At 35.7% G+C, this 25,412-nt stretch overlaps 1 protein-coding gene across 4 annotated transcripts; it reads right to left on the bottom strand.

Annotated features, from left to right (window-relative positions):
- Nucleotides 1-1,284: 1,284 nt before the first annotated feature.
- On the bottom strand, nt 1,285-23,376 carry snx9b (sorting nexin 9b). 4 transcript variants are annotated; one of them, XM_028439584.1, is made up of 20 exons: nt 23,059-23,376; nt 20,606-20,692; nt 19,686-19,760; nt 17,891-18,013; nt 16,382-16,459; nt 13,783-13,927; nt 11,871-11,906; nt 9,198-9,327; nt 8,484-8,568; nt 7,433-7,558; nt 7,225-7,342; nt 7,012-7,142; nt 6,250-6,353; nt 6,050-6,153; nt 5,828-5,905; nt 5,512-5,588; nt 4,415-4,504; nt 3,467-3,581; nt 3,283-3,374; nt 1,285-2,447 (listed from the first exon to the last, which is right to left on the bottom strand). In XM_028439584.1, the coding sequence occupies exons 1-20, from the start codon at nt 23,068-23,070 to the stop codon at nt 2,400-2,402; spliced, it is 1,854 nt and encodes a 617-aa protein (XP_028295385.1). In that variant the 5' UTR covers nt 23,071-23,376; the 3' UTR covers nt 1,285-2,399. The 4 variants fall into 4 exon arrangements, with proteins under 4 accessions (XP_028295385.1, XP_028295387.1, XP_028295388.1 ...); XM_028439586.1 differs by lacking the exon at nt 11,871-11,906; XM_028439587.1 differs by lacking the exon at nt 16,382-16,459.
- Nucleotides 23,377-25,412: the final 2,036 nt, after the last annotated feature.

The following is a 25,412-nucleotide window of genomic DNA, read 5'->3' as shown; positions in this document are numbered from 1 at the left end:
ACAGCCGCTGCCATTGCCTACCAATAACTTCCGAGAACTATTTGAGTCTATTTCGAACTTCCGTTGTCGCAACTCTCTCACTAACACCCCATGCCCAGTGTAACCCTGCATTCAAAATAAAATTAAAATAAACGTTTCGCAACGTAATCACCAAATAAGACCAAAAGAACAGATGTGCACACTTGGGCTATGCGCAAGCTGTTAAAAAAGTTTCAGGTCGAACAGACACCGTGTCAGGGAGATAAGCGCTCCACACACACACACACACGTTCTTTGTATTTATAGATAAATATGAGGGTTTCAACCGTTTTAAAAGTTTTGTTTTTTTTTTCCGTGTTTTTTTAATTGTATTGTTATTCAACAAGTACAGAAAGACAAATTTTCCCATCAATACAGCTTATAGACAAAGTTGAACCTTTTAAATAGTACACAAACTGTCGTAAAATAGGGCGACTGGATGTATATGCGTTTCACGTATGCGTTGAAAGGATCCGAAAGGATCAGACCCGCGAAAGGATTGGGCACCGACAGGTCCCAAACTTTCGAGTCTTTAGGTTGGTTCTTCTGATGCGCAATTCTTCTTCACCATGTAAATGGTGAAGCAACACTGCACCCAGGAGGTCATGTATGGTACTGCAGCAAAAGTTGAGACAACGCAATTTTTTGTGGTCAATGCTATCAATTATGTTACTAATAATTTTTGCATATGTTACACACATTTTGGTTGGCACAAATCTCGAGACGGTCCATATAGTAAATTCTAATATTCCTTTTGCCGCCCCTGGCAACAATCTCAAACTCTGCTTATGAAGCAGATTTATGAATCACTTTTAGGCTATTACCTACTATACTACTAAAAAACTAAATTAAAACATGCTGGTATCTGCAGGTGGGCACCCCTGCTGTACTTTCTCCACAAACAAATTGAGCCACAACTTATCCTAGCGTGAGGTGAAAGAGCTCTTTCACATCCTCTAGCAAAGAACTCAGCACTCATCCTTCACAGAAAGTGCCGACTCATTCTCATTCCACGCACGCGCGTGGTGAAAGGGGCTTTTCAGTGCGAGGCTGTTAGTGCACGCACTGTGTTGCACGCTGTGCGCAGAGAACAAGATGAAGCTTCTTCAAAGCACAAACGCACGCATTCATCCACGAATCACACGACACATAAATGAATACAAATCATTTTTTAATAATCAAACTGAATTTACATTTTTAAACGATAAAGTGAAAATACTTTATACATAAAATAGTATATCAGTATCAAGACACACCCGATAGGTCTAATATTATATATTTATTTATGAATATAGAAATATACTCTTAAAGTATGAAGCATGAGTGACACCTTCATTAACTAGTGAAACACAGACAAATGTTCCATTTAAGGCTAGTTTGGCTTGTAATGTTCTGATTCATCGAATTATAGCTTAGTTACATTAAATTGAATAAGAAAAAAAGGCACTCCGTACTTCCATATTCCACATAGTGTCCTGAAATGTAAACTGCAGCGTGTACGTGTGTGTTGGGGTGGGGGGGTGGGGGGAGGGGCTTAAGGAGGAGGGCTTGATGACATATAAAGTCGCTGCTATTTTTCTCAAACCAGGAAGTAGGTGGAGCTTCCTGTGAACTTCTGAGGAAATGCAGGATGGATGGAAGTAAGGCACTGCCAGCAGTGGACACACAGACACACACACACACACACAGACAGACAGACACACACACACACACACAGAGAGGACCCTACACTAGCTGGGACTTCAGATAGAGAAACATATATTCACATCTACTGAGAATGATATGAAGCTGTTTAATAATATCAGTTTTAAAAAAAAAGAGAGAGAAAAAAAAAATATCATAAACACACAATAGACTGAGTCAAATCCAAGAAGAGAAATATAGTTTGGTTTGTGCTGTCAGTACTTCCTGCCTCTCTGCACAGGCAAGGATTCTGTCACATGTTTCAATCAATAACTTCAACATTTGTAACAAGAAAAACAAAAACAAGTGATGATATAAAGCTGTAGCGATACTGTATCCCATAAGAAAAGGACTCTACTACTACTACTACTGAATCTGCAAGGTCAGCTTCCTGTGTTACGCACTGTGGACCTCGGACAGAGAGAAGTCTGTAAATGTGAGTTTTATTCTGTTGCTTCTATAAAACACCAGTGTCAAGGTCTCCTAAACTAAACTGTTCAAAGATCTGAGTGTGAGAGACAGAACGTAGCCCCACAAGTCGCTACTGCTGGCAGTAAATGCAGAGAAAAGACAAACGTGGGGCAGGAGTGGAAGGGAAAATTAAATTAAAGTGAGAGAAGTAAATGCAATATAAGCAACAAAAAAAGAAAAGAAAACAAGTTTAACATTTCATGCCTTGAGCCTGCCGGCCTCTGCTTTCACATTGTAGTGAACTGACTGTGCGCTTGGCGCAGCTTTGCAGCAATCTAGAGAATCAGAAGAAGAAAAGAAGCGTAAGTGATCATAACACATATCTGTGAACATCAGGGTTGGGGTGAAGTATAATTGTAATCGCATAATTGATAATTAATTACAATTATGGCTTAATTATAATGGTAATTGTAATTTTCAAAAATATGTCGCCGTCATAGTTGTAATTAAATTGTAAATTAGGTCAGATAATTGACTTTGTAATTGTATTGCCATGAAAATTCTATAAAAAAATGTCAATTATAGTTAAACGCAAAACTGGGGAACCATGTTACAGTTCTATGTACAGTTCTACACATGTGTAGTTAACGGTTATTAAAATATATAGTTTCATATCAAGCTTTCCCGTATTTTACCATTTAAGAGAATTAAATCGAGGGGTATATTGACACACAAAAACTTCAGACGCCCACATCAAAAATATAAAACCTATATTTTCATTGATTAAGAAGACTGACAAGGAATGAAAAGAAATTAGATGATAGATATTTGTTTTCAGTGTATTTTACAGCTGATTTATGACCATTATCATAAGAGATGCTAACAGAAAGCTAACACAAGAGGAAGGTTAACTTTTATTCGGTTATTTATTTTAGGCTCAGTAAATGTAATTGAACTTTAGAAATTGAGATTGACTTTCTGAGGATGAAAAAATAATTGTAATTGAATTGTAATTGGAAAAAATGCTGGTCACTGTAATCGTAATTGAAGATAGGTAATTAAAAAAATTGTGACTGAAAAATGTAATTGACCCCAACCCTGGTGAACATTTACTGAAATACATTAAAGACTCATTTAAGGAGACAAATTGTCAATAAAAAGATTGTTTACCGTCTCGTAAAACTTGACTTGTTCCTCCAAGTACAACTGCATGACCCTGTTGTAGTCATAGATACGGTTGCTATGGAAGTGGTTCATCTCAGCTGTGCCACAAAAAGAAAAAACAACCACAGAAATCAGACACAAACCCAGAGAACTGGTGTGTTGGTTTGTTTTAATGAAGATCCTGCAGAACCTTGTAATGCGTAGGACATGGTACTGACACGCTTAGCCATAGCCCCCTTCTCCTGACTGGTTATTTTACTGGCAGCCACCAACTTGTCCCCCTCCTTCACTTTTTCTATGGCTGCCTGTGAGAAGAAACATGTAGAGAACAAAATGTTTAGTCTACATGGACACTAATGCTAACATAGCAGCAACAAGTTCAAATAAAAAAAGCAGATTTAATTTTAAAAGGAACTTGCTCTCCAAGAATATGGAAAATAAATTTGCATGAAAAATGAAAGAGCTACAACTGTATATGTATTTTTGTGATATTATGTATTGTTTTTTTTTTTTTAAATGTGCAAAATAGATCAATACATCAGAATCAATTATTAGTATTTTTTAATGACAACATTATTTTGATTTGATTTTTGAGCCATTTTTTTCTTTTATTATTACCAGACATTTTAGGCAACCACGTTTACATTTTTTTTCCCAGGCGTCCAATATGATGTCACGACCCCAAGGTTGAAAAACCATGCTCTAAGGACACTGTTGCAATTAAAAAAATTATATATATATATATAATTGAGTGAGTTTTTTTAATTTCATTATTTGGATCGACCCTATTTTTATTTTCAGGCGACCCCACATGCTGTCACGACCCCAAGGTTGAAAAACCCTGTATTAGCACATTCAAAAAAATATATATTTTTTATCAATAAACTGGAACTCATTTTAGGGTCACTTAAATGAGTGTTAATAAAAAAAGTCAAAGTCTGTATTGTAATCTTTTAGATATTAATTAATAGTATGTTGTCATATTTCATCCTCATCTTGACTGCAAATTTCATTCTTTATTTAGGGAATATATATATATATATATTATTTTTTACAATTGTGATAATGATTAAAGAGCATGTACATGACTCAAGTGTGTTTGTGCAGTTTATTTTAGCCTGAGAATTGTTGTTTTTACCTTATGGACTCCAATTGTATCAGGGAAGCATCCAAGAAGACCCTTATATTCATTGTTGTTCTCCATGAGGAAGTGAAGGTCTTTTTTAGGCTGAAAGTAAAACACACAGGCTTCATAAGACAACTTCCCCCCCCCAGAGCCTAATATTAACTAAACCTTAGAGCTAGATAGAATAATAATATTAGAGAACGACAATAACCATAAAAACAATTAGAATATCTGAGGATTGCACACTTGTACAAAATAAGCCCAGCTACAGTTTAAACAGTTCTTTACTAAACTAATGGCATCAACTCTACAGGACGACTAATAGAAACTATCTAAGCCAGAACAAGCTTACCCCCACCATCCTTCCTCAGAAAGCTGACGAGACAATACATTAGTCAAAACTGTATCCATCATACTGGTTAGTGATCAGACTACTACATCATAATGACATATGTTTGCCCTTAACAAATGCTGAATTAAATAAATAAATACTTAAATATACAGTAACTGCAAAATAAACAAAACGGTTCCTGCGTTTTGAAGATGGATGCTTAGTAATGGTCAGAGCATATCACATAGATGTAACTAATTATTTAGAACCACCCACTTAATTAACATATGACACAGAAATACGTAAATAAATGAATAAATACATGTGGAAATGCAATTACATATGTATATATATACACTAAAAAAGCATGCATAATTGAGGAAATAAATAAATATAAAAATATGATGACAGAGATAAAAAACAAGTATTTAATTATTTATTGTTTGCAATTGTGTATCTATTCCAGTATACATGTCATTATTTATTCATTTAATTCAGCATTTATTTATTTATTTGTAATGATGTCATTTTTTGGTCCCCCATAGATATCGTGAGGTGTGCCAAACATCATAAACACAAAACAATATGGTCGATACCTAAGCTTCAAATAAGCTTCAGGAGCTTTGAGTCATCAAAAGCTAAAGGTGCGTTCACATCCGACGTCATTGCGTCACTTGGGGGGAGGTCGCCTCGTTTACATTGATTTTGAATGTAATCTAGTCGCTTCAGTAGCGTTGGGTGTGAACTGGTTGATAGAAGAACACAGTGAGAAACCAACCTGCTCAGCAAACATGCGAGCGATCTCCTCGTACGTCTTTCCTGCTTCTGTCAGGGCATCCGTCAGAGTCGCTTCACCTGCGGCAGAAAAACCATCCAATTGGGTCATCGTCACTGTTTCTTAAGAACTCGACTCAAGCATTCTTTAGCAAACACGTTACCTAACTGTGTTTAACCAAAGCATGTTGCTAACGGTGTTACACACATCACTCCAGCTGATTACAACAGCACATTACAACATACTGAAATATATGTCTGCACATGATAGTCACTGCTAATCATCTGTGTGCGTGCGTGCGTGCGTGCGTGTGTGTTACCTTGGTAACCACTGCTGGTGAACACCGAGGACAAGTTTTGGAAAGCTTTGCCGATTCTCTGGTATTCCTTTGGCAAAGCTATAAGAGAAGAAACAAAAACTCTTTATCCTAAATAGTGTTTACAAACCAAGGTAAAGGAGTGGTGTGTGTGTGTGTGTGTGTGTGTGTGTGTGTGTGTGTGTGTGTGTGTGTGTGCGTGCGTTAAACATGGTATGAACCTACGGCCTGTGCATCTCTTCCAGTGCTCGTGGCCCACGGTGAGGATCTCCTTCACGCCATCATCCATGGCTTTGGTAAATCTGCTGAACTGCTCACATTTCTGCTCCCTGAGCACAAGACAAAAACACAGAAATACGTGCTTTTTAAACACCGACTGTGTTGCACACGTGTGGAATTTGTTTGTAAGGCTCGATGTGACTTACACTTCCAGAAGATCTAAGTCTGGGGCTTCTGGCTCTATCGTGGTGAAGATCATCACTCCCACTGTCTCGTCCTTCTCTGCTTTTCTCTTCCCCATCTTCCAGTCCTGCAACAAATTGTTTAAATTCAACCAGGAACATCTTCAGGAACATAAAAGTTAGAATATCTAACCGTTTCCTCGTTTACACACAATTATTGTTTACAGTTTAACAAATCTATAATAAACTACTTAGACTACTCGTGTCAAAATCAAGGCTTAGGGGCCGAATCTGGACCTTAGAGCCTCTAAATTTGGCCCGCAGCAGAAAGCAAAAAAAAAAACAAAAAACTAATTCAGTTATAGATATCAACAAATTAATACACAAATTCAATGAAAGTCCACAATATTTGCAGGGCTCGCATATATATCTTATATCACATGATGGCAGAACTCTAAACTTTTCCAAAATCCTGCACTTTTCTTCAAATTATTCTACAAAATTTCCCTAAATGACATAAAAATGGGACACAAAATCAAATAAATTGTAAGTGACAATTCTGCAGGGACTAATATCTGTCACTTATTGCTTTGATATTATCATTGCTGTATATATTTTATTATTTATTAATACTGGAAGTGTAAACTAGAGCACATTAATAATTAAAATACTAATTTTCCTGGCTAAAATCTGCAGATAAACTGCTCCTGGCCCCTGAACTAAAATGAATTCAACACCCCTGACACAGACGGTTTGATTTCCAAATGTGGAGAAGGGAATTTTTACCTTCTCGTCTTTGTACGTGAGGAAAAGCTGAAAAACGTCGCTGCAGGAAATAACAGGGTGACGACACATCCTGATCATCCAACCCTGTAACCTCTCCATCCGCATCTTAATGAACTCCTCCTCGAAGCGTCCTTCACACGACGACACAACAAGATAAGCCTCAACACACTAATAGAACATGTTCTGATGCTGGAGGAGGAGCCGCGTGCTCACCTGTCACCTGCTTATCCGGCAAAGACGGAATGGGAATAGCCGAGCCAAACTTATCCAGGAGTCTCTCATACAGCCAGTCAAAGTGCTTGTATCTGTGGTTGACGGGTCTGTTTGTGGTCTGTGGATTAAAAAGAATGGCGTCAGAGGAGCAGCTTGAATCCTCAAAGGGTGAACATCCGAGTGCTTCCATAGTTGAGATGCTACTTACATTGGGTGTGATCTGGTACTCGATGTAGCTCTTCAGGCCGTACATCTTGGAGCCTTTCTTGGGATCAGCCACCACACAATCCAGCTGAGATTCTGGGTACAACCACACAGGACCAACTTCTCCCATCTAAGCACAAGGCAGACATGTTTAACGCCCTTTCACTGGTCATCACATGTTTATCTTTTCACTTAGTTCTGGGTTGGTAACTAACGCTCAGAGTTGGGGTCAATTATAATTGTAATGGCGTATTCCATAAAATTATTACAGTTATGACATAATTGTAATTGTAGTTTTAAAAATCTGTTGCAGTTGTCATCATAAATGATTTGTAATTGAGCTCATACATTTTTATTGCTAGGCTAATGCTAATGCTAGGTTATTGTTAATGCTAGGCTAATGCTTTTGCTCGGTTAATGGTACATTAATGCTATTGCTAAGCTAATGCTAACAATAGGTTAATGCTATTACTAGACTAAAGGTAATGCTAGGCTAATGTTAATGCTACATTAACACTATTTCTAGGCAAACGTTAATGCTACATTAACGCTATTTCTAGGCTAATGCAAGGTTATTGCTAGGTTAATGCTAATGCTACATTAATGCTATTGCTAAGCTAATGCCAACAAGAAGACAGTCATCAACATCCCCTGCCAGATTGGTTGTCATACACCTCGAACAGAGTAAAAAAACCACACAGGAGAAATAACTACAGCTGATTTATGACATGATGAGAGATGCTAACAGAGAGCTAGCACAAGAGGAAGGCTAAGTTTTATGGGCTTATTTATTAAAGACACTGTATTTCAACTTTAGTAATTATGAACGTAATTGCAACTGACTTTCAGGGGGGAAATAATAATTGTAATTATAATTGGGAAAAAATGGCAGTCATCATAATCATAATTGAACTTGGATAATTGAAGATGTAATTGTAACTGAAAAATGGAATTGACCCCAACTCTGCTAACGGCCCAACAAATCATGACAAAAACATCTACATACTGTCCCAATATATAATGTGCATGACGTGCTTTAATTATAAACCACTCACATAAACTGGTATCTTGTCTTTGCCTTTAACAAGCTGCTTACAGAGAAGGAAGAGCTCAGGGCCAGGCTTGGAGAACCCAGGGAACCTGCTCATAGAGAACATGTTCAAACTAGTCTGAAAGGAGCGGAAATATTCAATGCTGTTCATTCAATTATAAACTCTAATGTAAGATTATTTACATTTTAGGAATACATTTAAAGAAATCAACAGAGGTGAAAGTCATGCATTACAAGTACTCACGTTACTGTAATTGAGTTGCTTTTATGGGTACTTGTATGTTTTTTAGTATATTTCTAGTATATATGAGATGTTTACTGTATGCAAGGGAACTGTGGCAAGATTTATTACCAAAGATAAACATGTGAAAGTAACTAGTAACTTTTACTTTTAGTACTATTTAATTGAGCTACTATTTACTTTTATTTTATGTATGACTTACTTGTACTTGTACTTGAGTACAATTTCAATCAAGAACCAGTCCTTCTATTTGAGTATAGGGTTTTTGAGTACTCTTTACACCTCTGCAAATCAAAGTGAATCTCTAAACCATGTATACTGTAAATACTCTTCTATAAAACATTTCATCCATCCAGTTTAAACAAAATATCCATTTATTACATCTATTCAAACGAGCTGAATTTCACCGTTTCCTTGCCTTTCATCCAAGAGTTCTTGGATAAAAAGTGACTTTAAAAGCTTATTATGAACTCTTACTTGTTGAGGGATATTTTCATGGAAGTTGCATGAGCGCCACTTCTCATCATAGCTCCAGCTTCTCCAGCCTCAGACTCGGCGTTGGACTTGGTGTCGTCCCATTCGTCGTCCCACTCATCATCCTCTGCCCCTGAGGTTGAACGTAGTCATCAGTGAGTTTATCAGCTACGATCTCTAAATACGTGGTTATAAATCTATGCGACAGCTTTTTTTCAAAGATTAAACCAGAGTTTTAGACAAACTTTTTAATAGTTAAGGGCGTGCAACACTTTTTTACTTTGAATAAGCAGCAGGGTTGGGGTCACGTAAAATTATAAATGCATAATTGATTACAATGATGGTGTAATTGTATTTGAATTGTAATCTAGTTAAGAATAGTTGACTTTGTAATTGTAATTATGGAAATTTGATAAAAAATTGTCAGTTATAATTTGATTAAACACTAGGGATGTAACGATTCACTCAACTCCCGATACGATTCGATTCACGATACGATTCTCTCACGATTTATTTTACAAAATGGGACTGTAGACAAATGATGACTGAAAAATATTCCTTTATTTTTTGGGGGGAAAAAACTATAAAAAACGATACTGTTTTCCTTTTATTGTTCATTATCAAAAGAATCCCTTGATAAACTATTCAAAACAATGCAATTTAACTAAAAATGAATCCTGAATTAAATAAATAAAGGAATAATACAAATGAAGAATAAGCCTATTAATTTAAATTCTGGTTCTATAGTAAACAATGCAAAAATGCAAAATAGTTCTTTTTAAAAGTGCAACTGAAAATGTATTTTGTGCCTTAACAATTGGACTTGAAAAAAAACCAAAAAAAACAGTAATTTCACTGCATTTAGGTCAGATATTTGTTTGGACCAGCAGAGGGCACTGGTAACCCAGTGGTCGGTTGGCATGCCGATATCTTGCAGTGAAGAAGAGATGCTATGCTAGCAGAAAGAGCTAATAGAAAAACGTGACTTACAAATATTCACGTAATATTACAGATATTTATCTAAAGAGGTAAGGAATCATTTATGAACATGTTTAAAAATAGAAGGCGGCCAGAAAGAAAGTATTAGCAGATTCCGCCTGCCGCCAACACTTCTGAAAAAAAGTACTGCGATTCAATTTTCACAGTATCGATGTGAATCGTGATACCTATGAATCGATTTTTAACTGCCTTACAATTAATCGTTATATCCCTATTAAACACAAAACAATTCTATGGCTTACTCATATGTATTTAATTATTAAAATATGTTTCAAATCAAGTTTTCCCACTACCTGTCAGTAAATCTTCTCACCCATACAGGTGGTCAGGGTTAGGGGGTTAGTGTAGGGGTGTCAAACTCATTTTTGTTCAGGAAGTAGTTTGATCTCAAGTGGGCCACAGATTCTACGTGGAAAAATGAGAACATTTCAACATTGTTGTTCCTTAGTTTGCACTTCTATGTACATAAAATACAAAATATGTTAAAAAAAAATAAAAAAAATACAATAGACAATATATTTAAATATCCTAGATTTGTGACCAATTTCTACTTAATTAAGGAAACTGTTAGGTAATAATTTGAGGAGAATTGAAGGATTTTTGTGAGAATTTTTAGGTTTTTTTCAACAATTTAACATTAAAAATGACTGCAATCATGCCATATAAGCACCGGGAAAACTGTGAGATCCTGCAAATATTGTTGAGTTTCATTTACACAATGATTTTATATTTTTTCTTTCTTTTTTGACTTTCTCCTGTGGGGCAGATTGGATGGTCTAAAGGGCCGGATTTGGGCCCCAGGTCCTTGAGTTTAACACATGGGTTAGAGTGGGGATATAATAGTTGTTTTTTTAATAGAGACGATATGATTTTACAGACTAACAATAATGTGAATGTAACTGATGTTTTGTACAGAGTTTTTTAGCTATTGCTAAATCCCACCTCTTGTCCCTTGTTAGGCATTTACATAACATATTATAATTAAAGCGCTAAAATGTGAAGATGCAAAAACAACATCATACACACATACAAAGCCACATACAATCACCACAACGTTATATGAATAAAAGTTAGTAAAACTGCACTGGAAATGTATGAATAAATAAATAAATAAATAACTAAATAAATAAATAAATAAGAACTTTATTTATATAGCACTTTTAAATACACACGTTACAAAGTGCTTTCCAAAGGTATATATATACATTAGAAAATAAAATATATTAAGTTTCGGTTAGAGATTAAAAATTAATCATTCCAAATGATTTGTGTTTGGAAAAAATGCCAGATACCAAAATAATAATAATTGAATTGTAATTGAAGGTGGATATTAAAAATGTAATTGGAATTGAAAAATGTAATTTACCCCATTCCTGGTTCGAAGCATGTTTTTGGGTTTAAAAGATGCTATCAAACCTATGTTATGAATAATACAAAGACCTTAAAGTGTCCAGTCTAATGTCTATCATTCATCAAATTCTAACTTCTTTGGGGCCGTGCACTAGTGGTGAAGCGGTTAGCACTTCTGCCTTGAAACTAGAAGGCTGTGTTTTATATAATGAATTCTATTTTTTAACCCCCATGACTCTGAGCGCCCGTTTGCTCTCAAACAACAGTGTTAAGATCAAACCGCACATGCGATTATAAGACACAAATGGAAAGACATGACCAGTGTACCTGTGTAGTCAATAAGATAAGGATATGGGTAGATGTCTTTGGCACAAGAGAAGAAAGTGAGAAGTCTGTTAGATTTTTTCCCCCCATCACACAAATCGTGTTTTCACAAGAATTCAAATGAATCATTTTAAGAAGAAAACTGGTTTTGCAAATGTATCCTTAGTCACAAGTAGAAGATTCAATAGCTGGAAAAAATAACTGTACTCTGACATTTTAACATTCTGCAACGACTACGACGACCACTTAAAAAGAAAAAAAACAGGATTGGGTATTTGTTCTCCACACACCATTTTTACCAGAAGTCAGGTTAAAACAGGAAGCAGCAGAGTCAGAATGTTTGTTTTTAATGTAGCTTGAGGTTGTGAATTCAGTCTCTATTTTAAAGATAGTTAACCAAGAAAAGGAAAGAACAGCTTCACCTTCACCTCCAACTAGACCTGGGCAATATATTGAGATGTAACATACCGTATATAGAGTTTTCCACCTTGGGGATATAGAAACTTACAATATCGCCTATATCAAAATTGAACTCAACCGGTTCAATACTCCATCTGGAAAACTTTGTGTTTTGCGGAGTCTTTGTGGCGCCGCGCATGGAAGCTAAGCTCTGGGGGTAAACAATGATTTTTGTTTTCAAAAAAAAAAAGACAGCCAAATTGTAGATAATACTTTAATTGACTTAATCACTCATGTAATCACTCATTTTGTTCTGCGCAGTTTTGTTACTTTTCTGATTGGCGCTACAGTGGCTATGGAGTTTGGTCATCAGGGAAATTGCACATGCTATTTTATTTTGCACCCGCAAATATACCCTTTTTATAACACTACAGAGTACAGAGTATGTACACCTCTACGTACATCCAACCTTCAAACACACTCATTTGGCCATAAAGGACAACTCTACTTAAGCTCCTCCCAGTATATAAATCCATACTTCCATCCATACATACTGACGGGCACTGTACTATTAATAATAATAATAATAATAATAATAATAATAATAAATACATTTTATATAGAGCTTTTTTTTGGGACTCAATGCTGTTTTACAGAAAACAGAGAAATAAAGAAATGACAATAAAAGTAAAAGAAAGGTTAAGGAAAAGCAAGTTTTAACAGGTGGGCTTTGAGGAGTGTTTTAAAGTTGTTTAATGAGTCAAATGAGGTAAAGTAGTTATGTCACCATCTCTGTGGGAAGCACCATTGTACAAGTCATTACCCAATGGCTCAGGTTCTGTTTGAATGTGTGTGTGTGTGTGTGTGTGTGTGTGTGTGTGTGTGTGTGTGTGTGCGCGTGTGCGTGTGTGTTTGTGTGTTTGTGTGTGTTTGTGTGTGTTTGTGTGTTCTCATGAAGACTCGTCATCAGTCAACAATGCAAACGAAAGGCGACAAGGACAGAATAATTTAAATTCCCACACCCCTCCCCCCTCTGGGTTAAGCCCGTCAACCCTCGGTAAATAAGACACGTTGAACCAACTTGTCACGCCAGCTTGTTTTGTTTGATTGTCTGCAGGGATCGAGACAACACTTTTAAGACTTCCCAAACAAACTTTGCATCCACCTTGACTTTTCCATACCTGCAGCTACATTTGGAAAAACAAACAGAACATTCTGTTTTTGACATTTTGTGAGTTCCCAGAGAGACATTTGGTGTTCCTTTTCCTGCAGCCCAACAACACCACTGCCATAGAAATGTTCTACAATCTCTTTATCGGCTTTATCTGTACTTTTTTAGGGTATATTTATGTATTGATAAGGCATTTTCAACATAGAAATAACACATTTGACAACCAGAAAATAAACCAACAAAGAAGTGCACCGGAAAACGTCATATTAATGTATATTTGAACGGTTTAGAACGTAGTCGACTAAAGAACATGTAATATGAGTGTGAGGCAAACCATATTTTTACCTGGGCCTTGGTAAGCCTGTGGGTGGGCCTGCATTTGGGAGTTCCAAGGATCAGCAGCGCTCTTCCCTGTCTGGGTGCCCTCTGGATTGGAAGGCCAATTGTTGTTTGAGTTCCAAGTGGACCAGGGATCGTTACCATTACTAGCCTGTAAGTGATAGAAACTCGGGATGAAAGTATGAGTTTACAGAAAGAAAAAAAAAAAATGAGGAGGGAACCTGCCAAGAAGGAGCAGCCTGTAAAATAATGAGATGCCAGTCCTCTTAAAACAAACACGCTTAATGCTTTTTCCTCATTTTAACGCAGAGATGATAAAACAACACTGCATGGAACAAAAACACACATGCTTGCACACAAATCCTATTATTTCATAGCAATTTGACTTTTTCACTGCACTTTTGGTTGGTGCAAACGCATGCCATGCTGACATGCACATTACTGTAGAAATGTGTTTGCATGCTAGTGAGAGTTTGCATGTGTTTAAGCCTGAGTTGTTGAACATGGATTCGGTGCAGTCATCAAACCCTAAAAGGCAAATTAACTAAATAAATAGCAGAATTAAAATAAATAGACCCAAAAAGACAAAAAAAAAAAAAAACTTTCCATGACAAACACGCACACTTCAAATTGGGATTATCACTAAGTAAATATTTATGAAATTTTGATCACAGAAGGGATTAAATACACAATTTTCAGTGAAAAATGGTTGTAGTTTGATGCTGATTTATTCATTTCCATACAACAGAGTGAGATTTGATTAATATCATGATGCGTGTCCATTAGGGTGATTCACAATATGATGGAATAAGTAAAAGCTTTCCAAAATTTGCCAGATCGCACTTTTCCCCATTCCTATTGACATTTTGAACATCTGTACCAAATATTGAGCCAATAAAACTTTAGTAAAAGGTCGCACACTTTTTCCCCCTTTTTTTTTTTGCTCAACTGAAAAATGCGTAACTTTCACAGGTATCAAAAAAAGTAAGTACAGTCAATAATAGTTTCACCCTGTATTTATACTAAATGACTAAGAACATTAGAACAGTTCAAAAACTATTCCTGAAAATAGGAAAAGATTAACATTGTAAAAAAATTGTGCCACCAATAAATGTGGAGCAATTGACTCCATTTTTGGTACAGATGAGGGCTGCACAATTAATCAAATTTTAATCGTGATTACGATTTGGGCCTCCAAGATTAAATTTACCTCATCGTCTGCGATTTTTACATTTAAAATGGGGGCTCTAATCTATCTAATGCATATCTATTCAGGGCATTTTCTCAACCCCAGTAGTCAGCCAACCACCAGGGGGCGAACACATGATTATGACTTCATTAAGATACCTTAATAACAAGTGAGCAACTCTCGTCAGCCTCGGGACAATAGGTAAACTAAACTGATATATATATAAACTAGTTCTTATTAAGAAAAAGCAACATGTTGACATGCTCTGAGGTCAGTAACAGGCTGTTTTGGGGCCTTTGTGTATATGTATGAGTGGGCAAGTCTGTCGACACACGGCTACTAAAAATGCAGAGAACAAATTTCGTGTATGTAGCTTTACATATATGACAATAAAGTACAATGTATATTAAATATTAAACAGCAGTGTTTTTTTAGGGGTGTCCCAATCCGATATTGATATCAGCCAGAAAACGAATATCGGATTTTATCGAACTGCATCTAAAATCTTCCATATATATCATATTTTTTTCAATTGTAGAATACTGTAGATATTATGTTGAAGGTTAAAAGTTATGTAACCAATTGGTTAATAATAAATAATAAAATACCTACTGTTGCTGACTATTGTTCTCTGTTGTTCTCTGTTTGAGTAACATCACTTATCCAGCCTTTTCTAACATTCCACACTACAAAATAAGTAATAACAGTATGTAGGATTCGTGCTGATATTGTATCAGATCGATATCAGTATCGGCCAATACTCAAGGCTGCAGTATCGGTATCGTATCAAAAGTGAAAAAGTTGTATCGGGACAATCCTAATTTTTTATTTTTACCTGTGAGGTAGTTTGAAAGGGAGGACCTCATATTTTTATGTTGGGTAGGAGGAGTTTCCCCCTTATGATGTAATACTGGGGGGAAAATCCAACTCGCATTTGGAACTGAATTTTTACAAAATGTGAAATAACAAGGGAGGGAGGAAACAGAACGGTTTAAATGTTAGCTCTCTGAATGAGGCTAAAGGGATGTAGATCGTTGTAGCTAAAACATTATAAAGTGAATTGTTCATAATTCTGCCTCTTTTAAGCAATATGTGAACAGTTTAGAGTGCAAAAAAACCAAACTAAAAATTAGTTAAATAAAAGTACAGACGTTTTCCCTAACAGGATGAACAATCGTGATTAATAATCATGAATCATGGAACAAGGCAAAAAAGCAATCTGACAAAATTTGGTGAAAATTAATTTTGTGAACCACCCTAGTGTTAATTGGTGCGTCTGTGCTGTAATAAGACAGGGGAAGAAATCATGCTTTGGACAGGCAGGGCTGTTTATCCAATCAGACGCGAGGCTTGTTTTGGTCGGATTAGGAGATTGGATGCTTGGTTTGGTGCTCACCACCTTTATGTGGCGTTTACCTCATCATGGGACGAAATGTAGGTGGAAACTGGGGTGTCAGGGGTGTCCGGCTGGGGACTTAATCCCCCAGCATCCACCTTGAAGGGGAAAGAAGTTAATATCAGCACACAGCGCTGACAGACAGTGGAGGACTAAACTGGACAGGGAGTGGAGTTAGAGCAGAAAAAGCATGGCTGACAACAAGTGAGAGTTCAGCAGTGTCGGGAGTTGACATTTATTTCCTGTCCTGAGCCTTTAGTCCACTTACATCTCCAACGCTTCCTTCCTTCCTTCCTTCCAGTGACGGGACATTTCTGTTACACTTGCTGCTTTTCAGTTTTTCTCAGCTAGCTAAAAGCTGTGCGCTAAAAACGACATGACGGCACTGACATTGCCTCACTGCTGTTGCTTTCACTTCTGCATCTGTGGCTCCACAAACATCAGTGAATATCTGTCATCGCTGACTTCTGCTTTTTCTTCAACATCCCTCCACCGCAATGTGTAGAACAGGAACCCACCACGCCAAATGTATTTACCAGGGTTGGGGTCAATTACCTTTTTAAATTACTATTCTTACATTTTATAATTCAAATTAAAATTACAGTTATTTTTTTCCCCCTGAAAGTCAATTATAATTACATTCTCAGTTACTAAAGATCACAATTACTGAGCCTTTAACAAATAAGCCCATAAAACCCAAAAACAATACTCTTGTGTTAGCGTCATCGGAAGTCAGCTGCTGAATACACCAAAAAAATATGATCTATCATCTAATTAGTATCTCATCACTTGGTTACCTTGTTAGGCTTCCTTTTCAATGAAAATATTGATTTTAATATTTTTGGTGTGGGTGTCTGAGCTTTTTTCTGTCAGTATACGCTTAGATTTTTTTTATTTAAATAGTAAAATTATCCTCAAGAGAATTGACAGGTAAACTTGATATGAATTATAAAACATTAATTGATAACTACATATAGAAAGAACTATAACATGGTTCTTCAGTTTTGCGTTTAAATAAATTGTGAATGTCCATGCCAATTAGAATTACAAACAACAAAAATAAATCAATTTCACAATATATTGTAACTTCTTGGGTGCAGATCTTAAATTGATTTTTTTTTTTTTATCGATTTTAGAAAAAAAAAAATGTATATTTTTTTCTGATATTTAATCAATAATTACTTTGAGACTTCTACACAGTAGTTTCAGTGAAAATAAACTTGCACTTTATTTTATGATGGCAGTGTGTAACAATGCAACTTGATTTTTCATCTCTACATTAACTGGACCCAAGTATCATGATACGTATCGTATTGCAACATCCTTGCCAATACTCAACCCTAATTACAAAGTCAATTATCTGAACTCAATTGCAATTCAATTACAACCGCAACAAATTTTTTCAAATACGATTACAATTATAATTACGTCATAATTGTAATAAATGACCAACGACGCACCAACCCTGGTACTTATTCACTACTAATCTCATAATTCCAGAGGACAACAAAACGGGTTTGACTCATTACCTGGTTTTGTGCAGGTGTTGACGCAGGAGCGTATGCATCAAAGAAGGAAAGGTCCTGTGGAGCAACATTTCCGACGCTTTGAGGAGGGGGTGGGGGCGCTGCTGGTGCTTGAAGTGTAATGAACTAAAAATGAAAAGAATGACAGCAAAAAGTGAAAAAAAAAAAAAAAAAACAGCCCAGGAAGAAGAACAAGTCCAGATTATTAACAGGGAAACATCATTGCATTTTAAGATGAACCTTTCAGAAGTGAAATGTACGTGGCACAATTTAGTCGTTGCACATCGGCTCAAGTTAAGCTTTTATTTACGCGTTGCATAAGATTCAAGTGCGATCACTTGTACATATTTATTATGTGGACACCAATTGTAGGCACTTGGGTCAGAAAGAGCTTAAATATGCTTTTCATGGTCATTTTTTGATTAGATTAAATCATAGTCTATGCCTCATAGATCAATAAATTGAACATCACAAAATCCAAAAAGAAAAAAAGTAAAAATTGCTGCTCGAAAGGTTTGTTTTGGTCTCCACTGTAATCACTTGCTTATTGACAACTTCGGAAACGTTTTGTGCATTTGCATTATGGGAAATGGAGTCTGTAGAGTGTAGACAGATGCAGGGAAGTGTTTTTACTTCATTCTTACTGTGATTTCTTGTGTTTGCCCCAAAAAAAACTCTGCAAAAGTCTCTTCCCGACACAGACTGAAAGTTGCGTTAAATCAATGGTGGATCTTTATTTTTCAGTTTACGAAACAGGCCGAAATTGAATATCACAGGGAATATTGGGAACAAACAAGAACAAAAATGTTGTCAAACGAATCGCTGTTCTCCTACTTCTGCGCATCGGTTTACGGGACTCCACATCCCACAATGCAATGCATAAAACCTTTGTCAATGAAAGTGTATACAGTGTAGATCAAAACAAGCTTTCGAGCTGCAAATTCTATGGAGGTAGATTTGTCTTTATTATTCAATTAAAAAAAAAAACTTTTCAATATAATTAAATAAAAAAGTCAATACAATCAGAAAAAACCTTTTTAATAAAAAAAGTTAACATTTTCAACGACAGAAAAAAATTTAAATTAAAAAATATATACTTTTTTCACTTCAATCACAGAATCAAAGTGTTTTTCTTTAAAGATGAAAAAAAAAAAAAAAAAACCTTTTCACTCACAGAAAAGAAGTGTTCAAAATGAAATTATTTGGATTTGAACACTTGAATTCACCTTTTTCTTAAATTGAAAAGTTGTTTTTTTTTTTTTTTTTTTTAATAATAAAGACACAAATCTACCTCTAGAAATGTCAACCTTTTTCATTTCGTTTTGGAGTAAACAATGTTGGATTTATTGCTCTATGAGGCATACACTATGATTTAATCTAATAAAAGCAGCTTTAAACATTAGCTTGATTGCAAATTTACACAAACGAATGCAGTAAAAATCTTAAACACACACACACACACACACAAAGTACTTTGTTAGAAGCTGTAGTCGTGAGTGTTTGCATAAGCCTTAAACTGTTAACAGCACAGCTTTTGCACTCTTTCAAAGTGAATCACATCCTCTGCATGAAGTCAGAGTCGCTGAATTGTGCAGGACACGTAGAAACACCTTAATCAGCAAAACCCTGAAGGAGCCACATCCTGTTGTGATTCTAACGCCAGGAAAGAGACAGCAACACACTGAGCAGACATCCTTGTACTAACCAATGTCAGGCTGATAAGGACACGAAGATTTCGAGATGTTGACCTGATTACTGAAGATTCCTTTTATTTCCAGAGAGACTATTTTTATTTTACCTCGATGTAGTCTTCGGGCACCAGTCCGACTTCTCCTCGGAAGTTCTGTGCTTCGATCCAGCCACCGCCAATACTCTGGAGCAGAACAATAAACAGCAAAATTTACACTTTTATTGATTTTGGACTATTAGTATTTTTACTATCACACATTAACCAAAATAGCACTTTCCAAAATTCAGTTACGCTACAATTTCAACATATCACTACTTAGAATGCTTTTTTTTTTTTTTTGTAGACTTGCTGCAACAACTGAATTTAATAAGACTGACAAAATTATTTACATCTGATGAGTAGAAAGCCTAGAAAATCTTTCTAATTCAGCTTTGATCTGAGTTTATACAGTTTGAATCCGTTTGTGATACAAAAAGAAATAATTCCAAAGTTGCCAAAAAATATAAAATATGGTTAAAGGTTGTGTGTGTTATTTGTGTATCAATTCAGTGTCTATTGTGTTCATTTGGCAACGAAAAGTAAATATGTACTAGAGCTGGGCGATAAACATCAATAATTTAATTTCAAATAAAGTTTGACCATTTAGACAATTCTGGGTTGAATTTGATGATCCAAATGCTAAACTGCTGCTCAACATGTACCACTTTTCTCCTCTAAGGGACAGCACGTGCGAGTGAGTTCTGTCGTGTGGCTTGTTTAGAAAACTTGATATATCGCCCAGCTCTAATATGTACGGTGTTTTACTTCCTGACACAGGAGTTCCTGGTTGGCTTTTGGCAGACTTTAGTTTGAAAACTATGTGGGTCAGCACACGTTTAGTGACCTTTGAACTCCCTGCTACTGGCAGCTATGACATCATGTTTTCACCAAAACAATGTCTTAACTTTTGAGAAAACACACGCGACAAACAAAACAAAAACAGACATTGTACTGTAGGTGACCCATGTTGGATTCAGAGCTATTTTTACCTTATTTGTGACAGTTAAGGTCTCGCCCTCTTTCACTGACAACTCATTGTTTCCAGCTTCAGCAGTGAACTCGTACAAAACCCGTGCCTGAAGAAAAAAAAAAAAAACACACACACAAAGTCCTTCAGCATGAGCAAATGAGAAACCATTTTACATGTGCACACACACACACACACACACCAGCACACCCACTGACACCTGTAGCGGTGAAACTATTGTGACAACACTCAGATCACAGTGGAACAGGCAAAACCAGACCTCGGCTCACATTTTGCTGACTTTGCCAAAATAAACGAACTACTTCTTCCCCTTATTCAGTTTAATACTCAAACTGACCCACATCTACTAATATGTAGGGTTCTGGGGTCCCAGAGAGAGAGAGAGAGAGAAAGAAAGAAAACAAATGTGCTATATATAAATATATATATATATATATATATATATATATATAGCACATTTGTTCTGATAGTCGACATCAGTTACGTTATTTATTAACCAAATGGACAATTGTGTCTAAATTAGGGATGTCCCGATACAACTTTTTCCGATATGGTACCAATATTGCAGCCTTGCGTATCGGCCGATACCGATATTGATCCGATCCGATATCAGCGTGAATCATACAAACTTTAATCACTTTTTTTTTCTTTAATAAAAAAATAATAATGACTTATTTTGTAGTGTGGAATGTTAGAAAATAATTGATCAAGTGATGTCACTCAAACAGAGAACAATAGTCAGCAACAGTAGAAATGAGGAAAAACTGACCCATTTATGATTAACCAATTGGTTACATACATTTTAACCATCAACACAATATCTACAGTATACTACAATTGAATAGAATAAATAAATAAATGAGTGGCAAAAATTTAAAAAATGAATTTAAAAAAACAGCTATTTCAATCCCATATTCGTTTTCAGGCTGATATCAAACCAATATCCGATATCAGATGGGGACACCCCTAGCGATTATCGTATCGATCCAAAAAATTGATATGAATGATTTTGTTTTTTTAACAAAGAAAACATTGAATTGCGCTAACATATGCATAGCACGTAACCCCCCCCCCAGTCACTAGGTGTCAGTGAACGCACCATCAGACCTTGTTAAACCACTCCTCAATGCATTTTAGCTTGGAAGTTGATTGCACTTTTTTTATAAAACATACTGGGCACTTTTATAGATGTATGTGGTTACTTTTTTTAAATTTCATTTTTTAAATAACTTAACAGAATCAGAATCAAACAAAAGTTTAACCTTTTTGAAAAATGGATTACAGTTAGTTACCATTTACTTGTTCTCCTGTACAGGAGGAAGTGGTTATAGAAATGTATAAATAGGTGAAAGAAAATAAATAATTGAATTAAATCAGAATAAGGCTTAGACATACAGTCATGGAAACTATGGCAACATCTCTATTTGTACTGCAAATATCAAATGACAATGCCATATTTGAGATGGTTCATGCTCATCCCAACATGAAAGTATGAGCAAATATTGACATTCAACCACTTGGAAATATTAAACAACTACAAAACAAAGGTGCGCAATGCACATAAACCTGGACTGTAGAACAGAGACATATAGTGTTCATGAAATGTCAAAAACACATTTAATGTAAAAATGTAAACAGCTCACTATCAGCTTAATACACAGCGTTTAAGAAAAAGGGGGAGAAAAATGCAGGGGCGCTGATGCTGTAAACTGCCATTTCTAAACTTAAAGTAGTTTTGTATGTTGATTATGTTAAATATCATATTGCTGTATAGTATTAATGCATAGAGGAAGTGGCACCCTTATCAAGTGTGTCATGGTTGTATAAGTTTAAGAGCCAGAAACAGCTAAAAAATGTTTCCGTGAAGTTGATTTGGTTTGGTTTAGTTTATTTATTGTAAACAAACAAATAATAATCTCAATATAATATATTCGATTCGTTCGATGAGCATAAAAACCGTAGGAATCCCATTACTTTATTGTAGAGGTCATAAACCAAAAAATCTATCTACTATGAAATACTTGTGGAAGGTATTTTACTTGAGGTATTATACTTTTAAAAGGGAGGGTTAAACCAGAAAACGTATCAATAGGGATAGGTGGACACAGTACAAGCCAGCGACTACATTTCCCAGAATTCCACAGTGGCAGAAATGACCCGTACTGGAAAAGCAGTAAAATGTCACAAGACGCTATCTTTCATGAGATATTTTCCATGTATATTAAAAACTTTTCCTTTAACATCTAAACTTATAATGTTAAACAGTTATTAGAGAGTCCTTACGCAGAGTATTTAAGTGACATTTAAACCGTAGTTTTAGGGAGGCGATCCGTCTATCCAAGAGAAATTGCAACTTCAGTCGCTTACATAATAAAGACTGTCATACGAGGTTAAACGACTCAAAGCAGTCAAATGCACGTTTGAAAGTACTGTTGAAAAAGTAGTGAGACCAACCTGTAGCGCCATAGTCCCAGCTTTGATCAATCATTACAAACAGGCCCTGTAGTCTTCAGGCTTTCCTCCGCTCAGCTGGCCATTTCTCCCCCAGCAGCAGCACCTCAACTTCGGACAAACACAGCGATTCCTGCCGCTAGCTAGCCTCCACCACACGGCCACCACTAACTCTTCAGTTAAAATCAAACAAAAGTGAAGGTTTTAAAACTGTCGAAGCAGTGGAAACACGGCGGAGAGTGTGAGCAGGAAAGACTGGAACACGGAGCCGAGTTTGAAGCGCGGAGCTAGTGACAGGCAGGCGGAGGAGGGAGTGACCTGCAGCAACCCACACTAACCCGGAACGGCAGAGCCAAAACTACACCGTCTTTACATTAAAGTCACAATAAAGCACAAAAAAGTCATTCTCAGATACAAGTTTTTACATGAATCAGTCATTTGACACATGTTGGCATTGGTTACAATAATATGAACAGTATTAAAGTAAGAAAAACGTATCGATACCACAAAAAATAAATAAATAAATAAATAAATAACAACAACAATAATAATAATAATAATAATAATAATAATAATAATAATAATAATAATAATAATAATAATAATAATAAGAATAAGAATAATAATAAGAATAATAAGAATAAGAATAATGTTTTACATAGTAATTTTTTTAATTGTGTGTTTTTATTATTATGTGTTTAATTTGAGTTTAACCCTCTATGCAGGAATACTTCAGAATTAGATTATCACTTACAAAAAAAAAAAACAAAACATTAAAGTCACAATAAAACACAAAAAGTCATCCTTAAATAGGAGGGAGGCCGTATACTTAAATACAAGTTTCACTTATTTGACACATGTTGGTATTAAAAAGTATCGATACCATAAAAATAAAATATTAACAATAATAATTATGAATGTAAATGTATAATCAAAAATGTAATTAATGCGTTTAATTTGAGTTTGAGTTTAATCCTCTATGCAGGAATACTCCAGAATTAGATTGCTTAAAAAAAAAAAAAAAAAAAAAAAAGGAAATTAAATAATAATAAAAAAAAAAAAACATGTCAAAGCAAAGGGAGTCACCGTGAACATGTCTCCTTAATCGGTCGATCGCCCTCAGCTGGCCACTACCCCTTAACGCAACACAGACAAGTGTATTCTTTCTAGTGCCTTATTATTTGATTGTTAAGAGGTAGAGATATTGTAATGCAGCAAACACATGGGAAAAGAAGGACAACTCAAACACATGTGGATGTAGTGCAGGGTTTTATCTAGTCATTTAAAAATATATATATATATATATGGTCAGTGATAATGTCATTGTTAATAACAAGTTTTCACAACTTTTGTGTATTTTGGGTATAGCTTTGTCCTCTAAGATAAGTGGAATTTCATCAAAGCCTATCCATCTTACTCCATTAATAGACAGGAGACATTTAGACTATTACACTCACAGTTACTGGCACATTCACTCTATTATACAGTAATTTAGAAACTCCAACATTCTCAGGAAGAACATGCAAACTCTGCACGGAAAGAATTCCATCTATCAGGACTTGAAACTGAGACTGCCCACTGATAAAATTAAGAACATTTTTAAAAAAAAGACAAAACATATCAGTTAAATATTGGGTCTTAACCAGAACAAAGAGGTCAGAGCACATTACTCCAGTTTTAAAGTCTTTACACTGGCTCCCAGTCCGCCTCAGAATAGACTTTAAAGTTCTGCTGCTGGTGTATAAATCTGTGAATGGGTTTGGTCCAGAATACGTCAGTGGACACAGGTCAGATAATGGAGCCCAGAGCTCACAGTAAACATGGTGATGCTGCTTTTAGTTGTTATGCTGCAAAGAAGTGGAAGAAACTGCCAGCAGAGCTGAAGTCAGCATCCAATGTGAACATTTTTAAATCAAAGTTAAAGGCACTTCTTTTCTCTACTGCGTATGATTGCAAGGGAGATTTTTGGTCATTTGTTGATGTAATGTGTTGTTTTTTTTGTTTTTTGCCGACTTTAATGTTCTTATTGATTTTAGGCTGTTGAATGTTTTCTGTTGCACTTTTTGATCACGTAAAGCATGTTGAGTTGCCTTGTGTATGAAATGCGCTATACAAATACATTTGCCTTAGGGATGTAACGATTAATCGTAAGGCAGTTAAAAATCGATTCATAGGTATAACGATTCACATCGATGCTGTGAAAATTGAATTGCAGTACTTTTTTAACCAGCAGAGGGCGCTACCCAGAAGTGTTGGCGGCGAGCGAAATCTGCTAATACTTTTTTTCTGGCCGCCTTCTACTCTTAAACATATTCATAAATGATTCATTACCCCTTTAGCACCGAAAGAATATCTGT

This window comes from Gouania willdenowi, chromosome 24 (assembly GCF_900634775.1).
Source record: "Gouania willdenowi chromosome 24, fGouWil2.1, whole genome shotgun sequence".
In the NCBI taxonomy this organism is placed as follows: domain Eukaryota; kingdom Metazoa; phylum Chordata; class Actinopteri; order Blenniiformes; family Gobiesocidae; genus Gouania; species Gouania willdenowi.
Note: the sequence above shows the minus strand (reverse complement) of the source record. Positions and strands in the feature narration are given on the sequence as shown.